At 39.9% G+C, this 18852-nt stretch overlaps 1 protein-coding gene across 4 annotated transcripts in view; it reads right to left on the bottom strand.

Moving 5' to 3' along the window:
• Window positions 1–18852, bottom strand: part of LNX2 (ligand of numb-protein X 2) — a 59879-nt gene that overhangs the window by 16152 nt on the left and 24875 nt on the right. For 3 of the 4 annotated variants that reach the window (XM_068181213.1, XM_068181211.1, XM_068181214.1), the window contains exons 2-4: window positions 10304–10828; window positions 2120–2358; window positions 861–1060 (exon numbers count right to left, since the gene is read on the bottom strand). In XM_068181213.1, coding sequence (XP_068037314.1) covers window positions 861–1060; window positions 2120–2358; window positions 10304–10704 — 840 coding nt within the window. In that variant the 5' untranslated portion in view covers window positions 10705–10828. Of the gene's footprint in view, window positions 1–860; window positions 1061–2119; window positions 2359–10303; window positions 10829–18395; window positions 18778–18852 lie in introns of those variants that run through there. The other variant, XM_068181215.1, reaches the window with a different exon arrangement.

Below are 18852 nucleotides of genomic sequence, written 5' to 3'. Positions count from 1 at the left end.
ACTACATTTGGGTTGATCTTAGGCTGCCAGATCAAAAGCCAACATTCCTACTGAAATAACTTTGAATTGATGATAATATATTTGTTTCAGGTATAATGATTAAAAATAGAAGCTGGGTGACTGTTCTGTTTATGCAGCACTCGGTTACTTTAGTGTCGTGTAAACAACCCCTTCCCCAAATATAAAAACTAAAAGTTCAAAATTAATAGAACTTGGTATTTTTCTATTGCCTGTGGTTAATTACTTAAAACCAAAACAAAAATACACAATCAATCAAAATCAACTTACATTTTGCTTATTTTTTTTCTTTAAATGCTTAGAGCATCTTGCTTTAAATTCTTTCATTGAAGCCTATCACTGAATCTTTTATACATATTGAAAGATGCTGGTCAACTGCCTCAGCTTTTGGAAGATAACAGTGAAGCCATATTAAAATAACAGTTTAGATAAAGCCAGCCTTACAATTCACAAATTGCTTCTTACATAGGACACGTTAGACCAGCTTGCTAGCCAGAAATAACCTTGGGCTCCTTTGGAATACATAAGTAAAGCTGAAATAAGGACCAAGCCCCACAACATTTAAAAACAGACAAACTTGTATTTTAAATGTTGATAACAGATGCTAGAGAGGAAAGATAATTCCAGGGACTGGTCCGACAAACAACATAAAGCGTGATAGCCAAAAGTGCTAGAACAACAGGCTCTGATCTGAATATTAATTTGCTTTCCAACTGATAATTGCAAAGCTAACATTGACACAACATAGTCTGACAAGGAAAATCTTCCATTTCATTTTAACAACAATTCTGTAAAGAGTGAACAGAAAGCAAGCACACTGAATATGTAATTAGATTCCATACTTGAAGTATTTGGTCTCCAGCAAGAAGTCTTCCATCTCTGGCAATGATCCCATCTCGATAAACCTCTTGAATGACAATGTTGATCAAAGGTGTTTCATTGCCACCCACTATGCTAATTCCCAATTCAATATAAGGATTGGACCGATGAATTTCAATAGTAGTGATCTCTCCTTCAGGCAAGGTAGGTGGCTGTTGATTTGCTGCCAATTATTTTTAAAAAGAAAGACAATTAATATATTTTCTACTTCATTCACTTCCAATAAAATAAATCACCAAAAGATAATGTAGACAGGCCACAAAGCAGCAGTTTAACAAAAAAAATGAAACCAGTGCAAATGGATCACTTCCACTACTTGTTGAAAACCCTAGCTTGTTAGAAAGCAGCTAATGACTTAGTGGAATCCATGCTTCCTGAAATGGAGTCATTTGGATTGCAATAGGATACTCTGAACCCTTTGGACCCCATGCTTTATAATCCACTTCATATCCTTCATTGGGTCACATGGGGATTTGCATTCAGTGATGTTGAGAAAAATGTATTTTAGGGGTTAGCCCACTATAACCTCTTTGTCTTCCAATTGCATGAGGAGCTGCTATTGAGTTACTGGGTCAACTTAAGGAGCCCATTTCTTGGGAGCAAACATGGAGACAACTAAAGAGGAAAAAGGAGAATGCCAAAGGATGGCAAATATAGAGGAGAAGAAAGGGGACAGGACCACCTTCCTCTGTGGTAAGGCTCAGCACTTTCTCTCTAAAATCCAGGATGCTAAAGGTGTTAACTGCTCATTCAGTGCAGATGGGTGCTGGAGTAACTCAGCTGCCTTTTTGCTCCAGCACAACAGCACTCAGTGTGTGAGAAGGCTGCTGATCTAGCTGGGGGGAAAGAGTGAAGAGGGAAAAACAAATCTTATCTTAGAAAACAACTTTTATAATTTTACAGAAAATACACTCCTTCCATCTCACTTGTGCGGCCAGTCCCACTAGCAAATTAACATGAACTACTACACCGTGACACAATAAATGATGATATAGCACCACATTAGCCGGCACACACTCTGAGATATTTCTTCCCTTCTTGAGACTTTATCTCAGTTGTAAACTTGCACATAATCAAAATCCATTAATGTTTCTCCAGAAACTGCAAAAGAAAAGAGCCAAAGACGACGATGCACATTCACAGTTGGTAAGAGACAAGCTCTGACACCACAAATGTTTCCACATCCGATAAAAGAGACTTGAGAAGATAAGTGATGACATACTGTCTACTACTGTGTTCTCCTCAAAAGGCGGATTGTCAATGCTGGGCTCGTCTGTCCACACAGGCAGGGTGGGCGAGGTAAAGCTTGGCTCAGCTGGCACTATTCCCTGATCAGCGTCCGGAGATAAACTGCTGGGCTGCTCCGGCCCGCTGAGACCACTCTCACCCTCTGCTTCTGCTTGCAACTTGCTCGTTTTCCTTCTCTCTAGAGCAACTCTCCGATGAGAAGCCCCAGGACACCTGTAAAGACAACACTGATATCATGCTTCAAGCCTGCAGCCCTGTTTGTAGCACAAAATGCCCAAGTATTTCATTGAGTAAAATCAGTCTTCTTCAAAACCATAGCTTTAAACACAGCATTAAAAAAAAAAATATTAAACACATTGAATTTTAAGGCCAAAATACATTTTAGTGGCAAAACACCAATACTGCTTTCTTCACAAAACTTCTACTAGGTAGTTTTTTGGCCATGAACTCAATGTGCCGTAACACCTTCTGAATGTGGACTTATTTTGTTATCACAGAATGGATTGTGTTGGAAAGGGCCTTAAAGATCATCTAGTTCCAGCCCCTCTGCCATGGACAAGGACACCTTCCACTAGAAGGTGGATTCTGTACATTCCAGTTTCTGGAAGATAACCTGCTGGAAAGATGGCAAATAAAATCTGCATAAGAGAAGCCCTGTTCCAAGACACAACTGGAGACCTACTGAAACCATCTTCTTTCACCTTAGTAAGCCAAAAGAAGTAAGCATCATATTTTCCTGGACTTATTCAAAGGAGGAAAGAGATGAAAATTTTCCCTATATTGCAATCTAAGTGTTAAAATACTGAAATAAAATTCTGCTTCTCTAGGAGTCTGTATGAGAGGCTTAGCAAAAGTAACAACTCTGTTCATCACTTGTCTCTTGGGCCAATAGAAGGTGTTCTCATCTCCCTCCTGTCTCCTGTTTTTTCTTTCTGACTTCACATAGGAGGTGCAATTTTTGTTTCCCTTATGCAACAGTATTTGATGCTTTTCATTACACACTCAGTTTTTAAAGTTTCCATTACTCTTAATGCAGTTTTTTTTTTTGCTTATGTTTAAAAGTCTACAATAGATCATTGCAAAAAAAGGGCCGCAATGTTGCAAATTTATGGAAAGCCTTCATTTATTGAATCATCTTGAACTTATGTGCACATAATTAGATGTGGACATCAATCTTACATCTGCCTCTGCGACAGTTTTGCCAGTATCTGATAAATCACTTCTTACAGTATTTGATGTCCTTAAAGTTCCTGCTTTTGAAGCTGCTGATGACCCCAAAATGCTCATACTGGAGCAGTATCAGAAAAAAAGGAACCACATTCTTGAGTAGGATTCAGTGTTTGGGAACCTGGCAGATTGTTATATAAAAAAAAGAAGTAATTATTTATTCTTGCAAGAGAAGAAATGTGTTAACAGAGTAAAAGTCAGCAGAAGCCTAATGACATCCTAACTTATTAAAGCAGAATCTGGTAATTATATGGTTAGACAGTTTCAGCATGGATTTTGAAGATAACCTGCTAACAAAGTTTTCAGATCCAAAGAACATTGATAAAGCTTTTGTGACTCCCAGCCATGTTATACACACATAACATTTGATATAGATATATCAATTATATATAAAATATATAATATCAATTATATAATATATATAGATATATCTATTATATATATAGATATATCTATTACATATATATATATATATATGAAAATACCTTTTTTTTTTTTAATGATATACATAGAATGATAGAGTGGCTGTGGTTGGAATGGATCTTAGAGATCATCTAGTTTAAACCCCCATGCCATGGGCAGGAACACCTTCTACTAGACCAGGTTGCTCAGGGCCCATCCTGCCCGGCCTTGAACACTTTCAGTGATGGGGCATCCACAGCTTTTCCAGGAAACTTCTTCCAGTGCCTCACCACCCCTACAGTACAGAACTTCATCCTATTATTTAACTTAAATCTACCCTTTTTCTGTTTAAAGCCATTCCCCTTAACTTATCACTACATGCCCTTACAAAAAAATCCCTCTCCAGCTCTTATATCCCTTTTAGACACTGAGAAGTATCTAAAGGTGTCTAAAGGCTATAAGGCCTCCCCAGAGGAGTTCTCGATGTGTTTTCCCCTTGTCTTATGTCTCCCTTTGTGTTCTCCATGTTTAGAAGAGTAGAAAAGGTAACCCAAATATGCTCTGAAATATGCATAAAAACATACATTAGAGCCCGCTCATATTATGACACGATGCATTTCAGAAATAATTCCTTGGGGCTTTTCCCAAAGCAACTGCTGATCATTTTGTTCTTCAAAATTAAGAAAGTGTAAGTAGGAAAGATGAAAATTATTTGAAAGGTTTTGCTTTGTGAAAACGTTTCTCTTATTTTAATGATGGAGCATAACCCTATTTCTTGGCTTTGCCCAGACAGTATTTACTACAGAAAACCACTGGTATAGTGGGACAGATCAGCCAATATATCTGTCTGGTGGCCAGAGACACACAATTACACGTGAAAATCAGCAGGAAATTTCTATCACTGATCGTTTCACAATGCAAACCTCAAAACAACAGCCCCGAAAGACCAAGAAAAGGAAAGATGCTATTACTTCCCCCAATATTTCTAGCGTATTTTAACTTTATGGGTTAGCCTCATGGTCCCTCAAATGTTAAGCTGGCAACAGGGCGGAAAAAAAAAGGAACCATCTCCAACATCACTCACTTCTGCAGCAACACAGCAAGGGGTAAATGCTCTTGCAGAGAAAACCTTTTGTCTGCTGGGAGCTCTGATAGACAAGCTCCCCCACACCGATTCACCAGAATTTAGGACAAAACCACCCCAGGCTGCGTGTCCTTGCTGTCCCTGAACTGCTGTGCTATAGAATTGGTGATTTCTCAGCAAAGAGGTAAATGAACAGTTCAAAACCAACACTGTCAGAGAACCACGCTTCAATCCCTCTGAGCCTGACAGCTGAGTCCAGCCTTACTGGACTACTTCTGTGAGCTAGACACTTCCTTAGATACCTCCTACAAACCACTGCACTGCTGTTGACTCTGACTCAGCCATCTCACAAGGCCTGAGGAGCCCAAAGGACCTGCTCAAGGTGGCAAAGCGCACCTTAGAGTTTTGGGTTTTTTTAAGCTGTGTCAAACCAGGACAGCACAAAACTCATCCCTGGAAGTATCCTATTTCTGTCAAAGCCTCCTAAACCACAGCCAGGTCCTCCTCCACCCTCCCTCACACAACACATTCTCCCATCATTACCTGGCAGCTGATGAAAGTCATCACACAAAATATAAATAGATTTGAGGTTTGTTTTGGCCAATGATGTTTAATTATAATTTCAAAAGCTAATACCAAGAAATCTAAACAGCCTCCTGAGCACACTACTCAGTTCAGTGGAATCCCTTTTGTGCAGCACTGTATGAAGCAAAAAAGGGTAAAACCCCACAGATTCTTACCCAAATTAACCAGTAATTATAATAGACTCTGAATTTCAGTCTAGTACAGTGCAACTGCATTGCCAGGAAAGTAGCAGTCTAGTGGAGACATTAATTCATGGGATGCCAGTTTCTAGGTCTTTAAACACAGCATGCCACCTTCCAAACAGCAAAGCCCTGTATTGATATTCAAGCACATCTATATGGATATTTTTTCTTTCTACTTGCAACATAAAAAGATTTTTGTTGGCAGTACAAATGTATTATTCACAAACAGCAAAACCATACAGCAGTTGTAACAGTTAAGTGCCAATAAATCTCCAAAGGTGCACACTTTCACTAACACCAAGTATCTGGGATAAAGAGCATTTTGGACTAAACCTTGTAACACGTTATGGACACAGATGGGCATCTTGTGATCAAAACAAGCTTTGAAGATTGGACTCCTTTACTCATAAAAACATTCTCATAAAACCCAATTGCATAAATAAGGGTTGAATTCAAACTTAGAGAAATGGTATTTCATACCTACCAATAAAGCCAGAACATCTTGTCTAGAAGCAAAAACAAATGGAGGACTGTTGTAAGAATTTTTAGAAATTCTTTAATTTCTTTCATGAAAGAAGATGCTCAAGAGTAAGATTCCAACTCAAACTATTCCATGATAGTAAAACTACCCAGCTAAAGCAACAGAGTGAAGTTAATGGGAAGACTGAAGGGCAGTTATTCTAGGGATGTGAAATTAGCTTCTGCTTATATTCAGCTTCTTCCTCTACCCTCTTCAGTACCAGTTTCTGCTCAGTTCTGGACAGTGACAAAGTATAGCTTTTACCCTCAATTTCTCTTAATTCTTATCAGACAGAGAAGAAAAATGGGTCTTTTTGTTTGGTGGGTTTTTGTTGTATTTTTTTTTACAGCCAAGTCTGCTGGATTTCTCATTTAAAAGCTGACTTCTTGGAGCACCAGCAGCAATCCCTCTCTGCTGATAAAAAGAGCTTTCATGCAAAATTAAGATGTAGTTTACAGGGTATTTCTGTGAAATAACAGTAGGAGCTTGAAAAACACATTTGCTCACTGACTACTGAAAAGAAAGAATTCATTGTAACCTATGCCATCAGCTTCTGCCCAGTCCAGTGGTTTTGATAAAAGCAAACACACTAAAAAAACCTCAAACCAGTTGTACTAAATCATTTTCCGAGCAGGAGCTGTATTTAAGCAAAGAAGCAACCCAAGTGCCTTTGCTATTGCTCATAAAACTTTGCCAGCAAAGTGACCTTAAGCAGTAATTCTGGCAAGATTTACAGCTGCAATTCAAAGTAAAACCTGGTGCAGCTTTGGAAAGTTAAGTGTCTGGGTCTTAGTTTCTCTTTTGACAGGAAAAAAAAAAAAAAAAGGAAGGAAAAAAATAAGCAAGTGGGAAAAATGTGGCACCAGGAGTTACCTAGGTTTGGGAATCAGAGAAGACTAAGGAAAAATAAGAGTGGTTTTGTTGAATACTTCCCTCTCCCAGCCAACAATGTGAGAAGCTTACAAGGAGTTAAGTGGCTTCAGAGCAGAGAACAACCACAGAGAGATTGTTTACCTTTCCAGCAATGGCTAGAGTCCATATGGCATGTAAAAACTATGAATCTATTGCCTATCTACTTATTCAAAAGAGGGTTAAATCGCATAGATCCTCTTCACTTCTGGTGCTCCATAGTGCCAGGCAGGGACAGTAACTGCAGCTAACATGGGAGAGAGTGGGAAGAACAGGGCTCACCAGCACTGACATAAACACCAAACTAACTGGCATTGCCATGACTTTGAATGACAAAGTTCTGTATCTTTACAACTTGTCTTCCCATGGATTTTGTTACGCTAAATCCATATATTAAGCATGCTAAGTGACACCCAGTGAATAGCTCAATCGTTTCTTCAGTTCCAAAAAATGCAATCCTACATAAAGGTCAAACTTAATTTGACATAAAATTACCTGCAACATTACCCAGTTGGAAAAATGTCTCCATCCAAACTGGTAACTTAAGCTACCATAGGGAAATACAGGAGGTGACAGCTAAAGCCCAACTAAAAAGCACTAAACACAATACTCAACCCTCTCATTATAAAGTTGTAAGAATTTCACAATATGATTTTGTACAACAGACTTCTTTCACTTCTGAATAATCCGCAAGAATTACCTCAATTAAAATCATACACAGAAAATCTCATTAACTTCTTGTCAGATTTTCTTCTCATAAATATACCTTTGATATCTAGAAATCACAGAAATACAGCATTAACTAGTTTGGAAAAAACCTTTGAGACCACAGAGTCCAATCCATGATGAAACATCACCATGTCAACTAGACCATGGCACTGAGTGCTACATCCAGTCTTTCCTTAAACAACTCCAGGGAATGAAATGACACTTACTTTACCAAACACTAACAAATTTTCTATACCAAGTGACTGAAAAACAGTGCATGACTCATATGGTTCTGCCCTTTAAATCATATTACATGCACTGTGTTTCACTTTAAAAACAAGTTTGCAAGTGAATGTAATGAAACTCAAGAGTTTGAGAAATCAAGAGTATTTTCTTTGTGCAATGAGGTATCATGGAGTGCAATTAGTGACTGTGAAGTAATCAGGTTTGTGTTTGATGCCTCTCATCTCCTTGTGGGAGCATCTTACAGTAATACTCCTTACACTCTGAGGCACCTGGTGGATACAACGACATTTTCTTCCAGCTTTTATGCTCAAATGAAGCCAATAAAAAACACTGGAAAACCCTAATGTGAAGGTTTTTAGACAGTGAAAATTAACCAACCATACTGCTTTCTTCAGGAACACAAACCACTTCACGTAAAGGCTTGTTGAGACTAGTTTATATTAATCAATGCTGACAATTACAACAATACTGAATTTTGTATTTCTTTCCTAAATGTAATGATCAGTAGAAGTTTACTGGATTCACTAATCCTTATAGAAATTAATTCAAACTATGCAGTCGCTGCCATCATTTATGTCAGCAATGGTAATTTATAGGTGTTCAGATGTTTGCAAATAAACTTAATTGAAAACTGTAAATCACCATATACTCATAATGTGTATCAGCCAAGATAACCAAGACAACAGAAGGAATTGAAAATGAGCAGCCTTCTGCAACTGAAAGCTTTTTCCAGCCGACAAACAGAAAAAGCTTGTGACTCAGCTCACTTGAATTCCATTATAACCTTGTGCATTAAGTAAATGGATATTTCACGTATACTTAAAGAGTACATACATAGTGTTCTATGTACAAATAAATTACATGACCTTGTTCTAAACAGCCCTAATATCATTCAAAACTATGTCAGCCAAGGAAAAAGGACTGAAGAGGTGAGGGATATGACAGTGGGAAAGCAGAAGAAGGATCAAATATTTACAGTAGTCTTGCTAGCATTTTGCCTCTTATTAAAATCTAATCAGTTAAATTTTGCCTTTTATTAAAATAGAATCATAAAACAGTTAGACCTCCTCACCACCCCCAAGTCATCATATAGATCAGAAAATACTTGCCACTAATAAACAAGCAAGTGCTTAAACTAACATGGAAGCCATGTGGAGAACTTAAAAAAAAAGAAGATAAAAACATAGAGAGAAAGGCTCCTAATTAGCCCCTGTACCTCCCTGACATGGACACCATACTACCACAATCAAAAATAGCCAGGCAGCTCCACGCTCACCATAGTCCACAGGGCTGTGGCATTTTCTGCATGCCCAGGGTCCTCCCAACCTCTGAATCCGCAGAAGCCTTCAGAATGTGTGGAAAAAGGAAGAGGGCACACTGGAAATATGAATGTGAGCGAACAGTTTCCAAGGCAGGTGGTCTCTGTCCTTTTCCCCTTCCCTGCAGAGCACTTGCCTGCAGGCACATCCGCACCACACACACACTCCCAATCTCCTCTGCAACATCATTCTCCACCCGAAGAGAGAGACTCCAAGAGTCTCCAAATGGACAAAGACCAAGACTTGGAAGCAAGTCCATGGAGCAGGTCCACGCACCTCTCAAATGAACCTGTCTGGGTGGTCGCCAGTGTCCCTGGAGTGGACGACAGGCAGAGAAGGTCCATCAGTCCTAAGAGATACCATGTCCATCTGCCTACCTCAAAGCAGAATCAATTCTGATGTAACTATTCCTGATGAAAGTTTGTTTAACATGTTCATAAACACTTCTAAAAATGGGGAATGGACAAGTACTACCGTACCAAGCTATGCCAGTGCCTGACCATTATAAAGCTTTTTTCCCCTAAAATCTGAACTCGATCTTCTTTGTTCCTACTGCACCAGTTCTCTCCTCTCTGCAGACAGAGTTTGCACATCTCTAATTTTTCCATTTCCTCAGCCTTTTTTTCCTCTACTGTAATCACTCACTATTGTATTTTTCTTGATAAATAGTTTTCTCCAGACCTCTAATGATCCATGTCATTTTCCCTATGGCTATCACCAAGCAGTCTTCACTAATTTTTGTTGTGATGTACAAAAGAAGGGTAATCCAGTGCATTGCCTGTGCACAGCTACAGACTGCCTGTGCACAGCTACAGACTGACCATTTCCTAGGGTCTTCTTCACAGTTCTTCTGCTGTGAATTTAAAAGCCACCACCAACTCTCTCCCCTTCTCCTGCCCACAATTTGTACTGCTACACAAACTGGCCATAAACAAGCGTGTAGGGAAAATGCAACGCAAGCACCTGCAGCACTCACCTGTTTTTAAGATGTGCCGCCAGGTCACATCGCTGCATCACTTCCTGACACACAGAAGAGAAGGGGCACAAAACGAAGAGCTTGTCTAACAGTTTATGAACAAGGATGCTGGATTTTTTGCAGAGTTTAAAATGGAGTCTTTTTCGATCCAGTGGGCAGAAATCCTTCTCCTGCAGAAAGTTCCTTAGGCACTTGTAGCAGAAAGTGTGTCCACAGGGAGTGTCCAACGGCTGCAACAAGGGCTGAAGGCAAATGTGGCAGACCAAGTCATCATCCACCTCGTTCTGGTAGTTGTAGAGATGGTTCTCCCTTGTCCAGTGCTGCTGGCCACACTCAAAGCACAGAGGGTTCAAGGAGGCATTCTGCTCCACTGCAGCCATGTCGTCACCTGCAGTCCCCATTTTACAGCTAAGAAGGCTGATGGATCCTTTTCCTCTTCCTTCTCATAGGATGGGGATGCTCATGTAAAGCTCACAGCAAAGCAACTTCTTCCAGGGTGACTTATATATGCTCTTCAGTCATTTTCTGCAACAAATAAAGAAACAGAAATTACTCATTTTGCAGGAAATATGGGTATTCTTTTCAAAGCATTTGACTTCTGGGTTTACCAAAATACAACATCAAGATAGATCAGGGGAATATTCCTGGTTTTTGTAAGTTTGTCAAAGAAAAGAAAAGCAAAAAATCTACAAATATGAATCCTTTTACAACACAAACATTTTATGGCTTCCTAAGGGCTGGTGCAGTGCAGTCTTCACCTGCAAGATGACCATTTTGTGACAGCAAGGACACCACATTATGCATTGTCACACTAGAAGCATGCAATTAGCATTTGGCACAAAAATACCCTACTGTGGAATGATGGTTATATGATCAAATAATTGTGTTCTTTAATAGGAGATAACAATTTTAATCTGGTCCGACTCTGTTTTTTGGATTTTGACCATACAGAATATTTGGTTATTAGTAATGTTCTAAATACACTGCACTGAAAATAACAGCAAACGGCTTAGCTCGGTTCATTCCATTAGTAATATTGCAAATATATCATCACTTACATCTAGGTTTTCTCTGTGGATTGCTACACAGTAAGAAGAACAGATTCTATCCAGTACGCCCCATCTGATTTGGTACAGAGGCCAGTAATAAAGATATGGAAGAAACTAATCATATGAAACTACTGGTTTCAAACAACTTACTTGTTCTGCTTTTTACCTAACAAAGTTACAGCACACTCAGTGTGGTAAGAAAGGACTCTAGGTCTGTCACCATGGGATTTATTTTCTAAACTTTTTATTTTATTAAACTTTGCCCCTCTTAAAATAGCTGCTTGGGCAGGAATTTGTGCAGCCATCAGTCTGCAACTTCAAACACTAAATCCTTATCCCTCATGTACCCTTCTCTCCCTTAAAGAATCACAATGCGTGACACACACAGAATGATGATTTAGAAAATAAAACAGATTTTCTCATAGTCTTAAGAAACCTCCATATTTGTTAGTTTTGGTAAATGTTCTTACTTGTGGGGGGAGAAAAAAATCAAATTAGAGCAATGCTTACTTTGTTATCAAAATTCTTTACTGCAATTCAGCAAGCAACACTCACAACAGAGACTGTTTGCTAGCAGAGTAGTAGAAAAGATGGAGAGAAATGAAAACTAGTAGTCTAGGTATCAGCTCATCATCTTTATCTCTGACTGTTGAAATGCAGTTCTAAACATATACTCTGAAATTTATGTGGAACGCACACATTTCCCCATGTCTTACTTTTTATGAGATTCCTGTTTTGATTTTTGCCCCTTAACCTCACACAGCCAAGCACAAGACTTAGAGCACATTTTACAAGGATTATTATATCCTTTGACGCAAAAAGGATTAAATAGTAATTTGTAATCCAGGCTTCTACTCTACCATGGAAATTGATGCTCATCGTTGCCCTGTCTTGTAGCAGATAATGTGCACCTTCTGGAAAGGATTTCACAAGGGAAAAGCATAGCAGTTCTTTGTTGCTGGAGACTAAGAGCACAAAATGAGACCCCAAAAGAGATTAGTCAAAAAACAGTCTTAAACATATTATGTAAGAGCTCAAAGATTGGAGAGCAGATAAGGAGAGCAGTGCACGGGGCCCTCGCATTCAAACCACAGCCCTCTCGCTCTGCATTCATGCTGCTGGATTAACACAGAAGGGATGAGACCCATCTAATGGCTGGTCTTTATGTAATGCAAAATAAACCAGATAAATGCTCTAGAAAAACACAGCATTGGTTTGTGACTTTACCAAATTATTTTGTCAGTCAAGGCAGGGGAGGAATATATGGCATGAGTTGTATTGTACCTGCAACACCAACAGGCCCTGCAGAGCAAAGTGACACACAGAACAGGCAGCAAAAGCTACTGTACAAGTGTGCTGCCCAAATTGTATACCTGTTCCTACTACTGACTACAACCAGGACTCTTCCTCCTTCCACAAGCAACCAAAACCCAAGAAAGAACAAAGTTCTGATACATAGAATCATTAAATATTCTGAGTTGGAAGGGATCCATTAGGATCATCTAGTTCAACACCTGGCCCTGCACAGGACACCTCAAGAGTCACACCATGTGCCTGAGAGCATTTGTTCAAACCCTTCTTGAACTCTGTAAGCCTTGGTGCTGTGACCACTTCCCTGGGGATACCATTCTAGTGCTCAACCATCCTCTGCGTGAGAAACTTTTTCCTGATATCCAACCTAAACCTCCTCTGCCTCAGCTTCATGCTGTTTCCTTGAGTCCTGTCACTGGTCATAAGGAGTGTGGATATTGGTACCTGCCCCTCCCCATCCCACCATGAGCATGTTGAAGACCATCATTGAGGCTATGGAAAAACCCAACACCATTCTGTCCACTACTGTAATGGAGATCCAGTCAGGACTCCTGACTGTGACCATCCCAAACTGACCTCCTTGAAGGCTTCTAGCATTTCTATCCTTTGAAGTCTGTATAACTCACGTGGCAGTCTGTGACAGAGCATGCATGAATCAGTGTCATAGAGTAAATATACCCATGAGATATTTTGACATCTATAACTGGCTATGGTCAAAGAAACCTGCACCTCTCTTTTAGGAGGTTGTAATTAATCATTTTTTGTGTTAAAAATTGTAACGAGTTCCTTTAAATTTTGAACAAAATGTAAAACCAGAGAAGTTATTGAGCAACCAGGCATTCACTACCATATAATAACAAGCCTTCTCTCTTAGGAAAGGTATACCCAGAGACAGGCTCTATTTACTGTAGTCACAAGAGCGTGACATAAGAGCAGTCACTCTACGGCCACCACTGCAGGAGGTGAGCAGACACTCCTGTTCCTACGGCTGACCCATCCCAGGGTCTGAATGCTGCTGGTGCAGGGACAAACGTCCTGGGCTGTGCTTTGCCAGAGAGGTGCTACCCCGGGCCAGAGACAGGCTGTTCTTGGTGGCAGCTGACATTGCCTCGGTGCTGCCACTGCTCTGGTAACTTAAACCACCAATAAATGCCATATAAGCTAAGCCCACCACCTCTTCTGCAGCTGACGTGACCACCCTTCCACCCTTGGCCTTGCCAAGACAGTATTTACTACAGAAAACAGAAAACCACTGGTATAGTGGGACAGATCAGCCAATATATCTGTCCCTTCCACCACCTCTCTGCCAGCAGAGCTGTGGAAGAAAGAGATTGTGGATTACAGAATGAAGATTCAAAAGAAAATAAAAATCTCACTGCCACCACCAAAAAAAAAAAAACAAAACCCTAAAGCAACAAAAATAAATAAATAAATAGATACCACCACCACACTGGGAAAAAAAAAAAAAAAAGCCAACAAGATTTCTGGGGCAAGCCCATTCCATGACCGAGGAAACTATCACCAGGATTTTTATTGATCATATACTGTGGCTGCCTAATTATTGATCTCAAGACATTATACTATCTGTTCCCAGTGCAAAATATCAGTTTATTTACAAGGTTCTCAAACACAGAGTTTGTGGTCTGAGCAACAGCTGGGATGACAGGTCAGGTCTAAATTTCCCTGATGGAAAGTACTATATCCCTGAAATCCACAATACCAGAGCACTGCCATTTATAATACCCTACTTCAACCCTCTTTCTGCATCCCTTATATTATTTTCTCTGTCTCCTATCACAGCAGATCACCAGCTCCACAGGATGATAACAGCCCAGGAAAGCTGCAAACAGGAAAAATAACCAGAATTATAAAAAATATGAAGTGAGTAAAAGAGCCAGCCAGGCCTGTTATTCAAGTCATTCCCTAGAAAATAATTTTCCCAGGACTTAACTAAAACATTCAAATAGTGCAGGTGGTGCCATGCTTTCAGTTTTAAATTACAATCCACTTGGGAGCTGGGCAAGACTGGACACCCAACTGCAAATTTTATGTGCAAATTTTTATTTTAGTTTTTTAAACTGAGTGTGTACAAGAGTGATTTTAGACTGAAAAAGACAGCCTTATCCTTAGGTCTCCTCTAGTTCTGATTTATTGATGCAATGAATATTCTCTGGAGAAGCTCAGCACATTTTTACAAAAGCATTACATGTCAGGCTTTATACCTACATCAGATTTCACAATATTTATTTCTTCTCTCTGAATGGGTGCTATTAAAATAAAAAAAAAAAGGAAACCCACAAGCAAACTGGAATTGTAGCATTAAGTTAACCTTTTAACTGTGGTTGTCTTTACATAAGTCACAAATAGTTAACACTAGTTCCAGTTTGAAGTTAATGTAAACATGTATTTTGCAATTAATGCTCTCAGAGATTTAAGCAATCTATTTCTACATTATCTTATTAAAATCCTAGAGATTTACAGCCCATTAACTGACTGTTCAAAATTTTACAAAAAAAACCCAGAAGTAAACAACTATGCAAAATATACACCTTACCAACTACTCTCTTTAAAAATTACCTTTAATATACCCCAGTTTTTTATTTAGTTTACAACTGCCTATGCAATTTTCTCTACCAAAAGCAAATGTCAAAAGAATGCCCTGAGATGAATGACACCCCTGTTCCTTTGGAGGACTCCATTTTCTCTGTATCCCAAAATAGCTGGGATGCAAATCTCAGTTCTGCACCTAAGAACTCTCTAACCAGAGGGATGTATTTGCACTGAGATCTATCTAACCACTGAATCAATGATTAATTTCTTCTGTGTAGTTTAAACCAACTGCAAGTGGAAAATTGTCCACCAGTATTGGTTGCTTCTTCTCTTCATCCCAGAGATGAGATCCCAAAATTTTGCTGCTGGCTGGCATCCCAGGAATGCCTTATTCCTCTCCAGTGTGGCAAGGGAGCACATGGAAAAAATTTTAACAGCTATGGTGAAGATTTCACGTGACCCTAAATTCAGGCAGCCAGGCAGATTTGACCTTGAGGGGTAATAAATGACACACACCAATCAATAACTCTGAACAACAGCACTGTCCTTAGCCTGGATTTCAGGAAAGATTGGCTTAATTTTAAAATGTCACAGGATTTCCACAATCTGTTCTCCATGAACAATAGTCCCTGATTGCCTAAGCTTGCTAGGAAGGGTCTCATAATGCTCAAATTCCCCTGCTTGATGCAAATGCCACGGCTATGAGCAGGATCTCTGAGCAGTTAGGAGTGCTTGACATAACTCCCAGGAAAGAAAAACTAGGCAGTAGTTAAACCCATTGCTTAAAACCACATCAAAACATTAATTAAACATTAGTTCTTAGTTCCCAGTCCAGTATTCTTCAAAGGAATTACAGCATCAGGCTGATGACTTCTAACTGTTCTCAAAGCAGACCCCTAGATGAAGTGAAAGAATAAAAGACAGAAGAAATTAATAAAAAACATAATGAGAATAAATAGCTAGCAAACATCACCATAGAGGAAAAGTGTTATTTCCCATTTCCCAGTAAGCATGACCTAGCTCATTAGACACAATCTCTGCTTTAAAGTCATATAGCAAACCAGTGAAGCAGTACTAGCAACATGTATTGACTTTACAATACCCATGTTAATTATACTGATATCCAAGGGCTGCACTGCCTTGAAACACCAAAACCTGATTCAATCCTTGTCCAAGTTCATCAGGCAATAATCCTGTTAGACTCCTCCTCTTTTGAAAATCCAAGGGCTGCACTGCCTTGAAACACCAAAACCTGATTCAATCCTTGTCCAAGTTCATCAGGCAATAATCCTGTTAGACTCCTTCTCTTTTGAAAATGCAAGCAAATGAAAGTTTTGTCAAAGCATGACACCTGGCAGCTCCAAGTCAAAAATCTATAGGAGATGGACAGGGCATAGAAATTAGTCTGGGACACTTTCTGCTATTGCTGCAGCCCCACATGCCAATTACCCAACATACCTATTTTCAATGCTGATGAGCAACCTCTTCCACGTTTTTAAGTTGTTCAGCAAAATGACTGGAATTTTTGTATTCAAACTAAATAATATTGTGCCTTAACGGCAACTTTGTTCCACTGAACCACAACCAGGCAACGCTGGGCTTGCAGAAAAACAACCTCTCCAGAGATTATTTTTTGCCTCTGTGCTAGTCTTTTTGTTCCATCAAAGGAATGCCCTCACAGACAAGGAGTCAGCCCTACACCAGGTGTTGATGTGGCATCATCACTGTAAAGGCAACAGGTCACAGGTGACGATGTCCTTCCCTGGCCCAGGGGTGAGGGTTTTTATATGCAGTTCCTCAAAAAGAAAGTGCACACGCACTCCCTTGCTGGGTATTTTCACAGTCCAGCATTTTTCAAGGACACGACATGAAACCCTACTTAAATCTGACAAATAAGGAATATTTGGGAAAATGAACAGAACTAAGTTGTGTTTTGTATTTGTGGAGTGCTGCGTTTCCGTGGTAACTGGGGCTATGGGCTTTAATTACCATCACAACGTTAAAGGTCCCTGCTGCACAGGGGCGTGAGACACCGCCAGGCAGCGGGACCACAGGAGCACCGCCTGTGCTCCCCTCTCTGCCCCACAGCTGCCTGCAGAGGTCCAGGGGATCAGAGCTACTGGCACACCAGAGAGCAAAAGAATGTCTGGAATGGGGAAATTGAGGCGCAGCACAAGACAAACCATCCTTAGGAGAGATGACAGATGACGCCCACCTCCCAAAACCACCACCTCAAAGCCAGGGATGCTCGACATCAGGGGATGACAGGAGGAAAGAGGGACTCGGTGCCCAGAGATAAAACAAGTGAGCAGAAGGTTTTGCTCAAACAGGCAAAAATCCTGCTGCAGCCATCTTCTGTGGCACAAATGGAATGGCTTCTATTTTGGGACCAGGAGATTAAAATAGCTTTACTTTAGTCAAATTGGTCTCGAATGAGACAGGAAAGATAAGGACTGTGACTGTATGGAGGTTCCTGCAATGAAATACTCATTCTTTATAGCAAATACAGACTACATCCAATAAATCATCTCAGAATAGAAGAAAAGGAGACAAGTATGAATCTTTAACCAAGATACAGCTACACATCTACAGATTAAATTTTGCATAGTCCTACTGAACAAGAGTAATGCTGAAAAAGGAGGAAATATGACACACAAACCAAGCTAGATTAGAGCCACCCAGGTTTGAATGGCCAGTTAGATGTCCTGGTCTGCAGGAAGCACAAACCCCACAAAAGAACTTGAACTTGCACCCTCTCTTCGGCAGGCACTGCTACCCACCCTATCAAAGTGTTGCTCAAGTATTTGCCTTTCTCTGCCATCATGTTTCATAAGAGAGGTAGGAGCTCCCTTTACAATTTGCAAGAAGATCTATTTTCTGTAGGTACATTAAATTTTCTGTTAAGTGGAAAGTGCAGTGCCTGTTTCTGGGGGATAACCCTGCTTTGTGTCAAAGATCACCTCATGCTAGGAACCCCCAAACACAAGACAAGCACCTGGGGAGTTCAAGATGCTCCCAGGACTCTCAGCAATCAAGCAGGTTTGCAACTTTTAGGCTTAAGTGTGTTAAATAAACCTGCAAGAAACCTCCAAGTACCTAAACTAGTTTCTGGATTTTTGCAGCAGTGAAAAAGTAAATAGAAAGAAACATAATTAAATAGAAGCGAAGAAAAACAGACTTACCTGCCAGGAGACCTGAAAACAAATTTCCTTCCTAGCCCAAAAAGAATAAGGAAAGCAGTATTTAGCTACTGCTGCTATAACAGGCAGGCTTTTATATCCAGTGGAAGTGAAAAAAGTACCCCAACAGTCAAAAAGAAGAGGAGACAATTGATGAGGCTTTCTTCTTGCTGATGGAGCAGAGAAGAGCAAGAAAGAGTAAAACATTTGCTTATCCGCCATGGATATTTTCTACCATGCAATCTGTCCACCAGCCCTTGCCATATGTGCCACCCTTTCTGCTGGGAGAGATGAAGGCAGCAGAAAGCTGTCCATCAAGATGTTAAACCTTCTGGAAGGCCCTCCCCTATGCACTTTGCCCTGAAACAGGGACTTTTGTGGATGAACAGAATACACTTATCTAGATTAAACTTAGCTAATTCCTGGGTATGTACAGAGAGACTTTGATTTGATTAATTCA

Source organism: Anomalospiza imberbis, chromosome 2 (genome assembly GCF_031753505.1).
Source record: "Anomalospiza imberbis isolate Cuckoo-Finch-1a 21T00152 chromosome 2, ASM3175350v1, whole genome shotgun sequence".
Lineage (NCBI taxonomy): Eukaryota > Metazoa > Chordata > Aves > Passeriformes > Viduidae > Anomalospiza > Anomalospiza imberbis.
The sequence above is the reverse complement of the archived record's forward strand: the minus strand, read 5'-3'. Positions and strand labels throughout refer to the sequence as shown.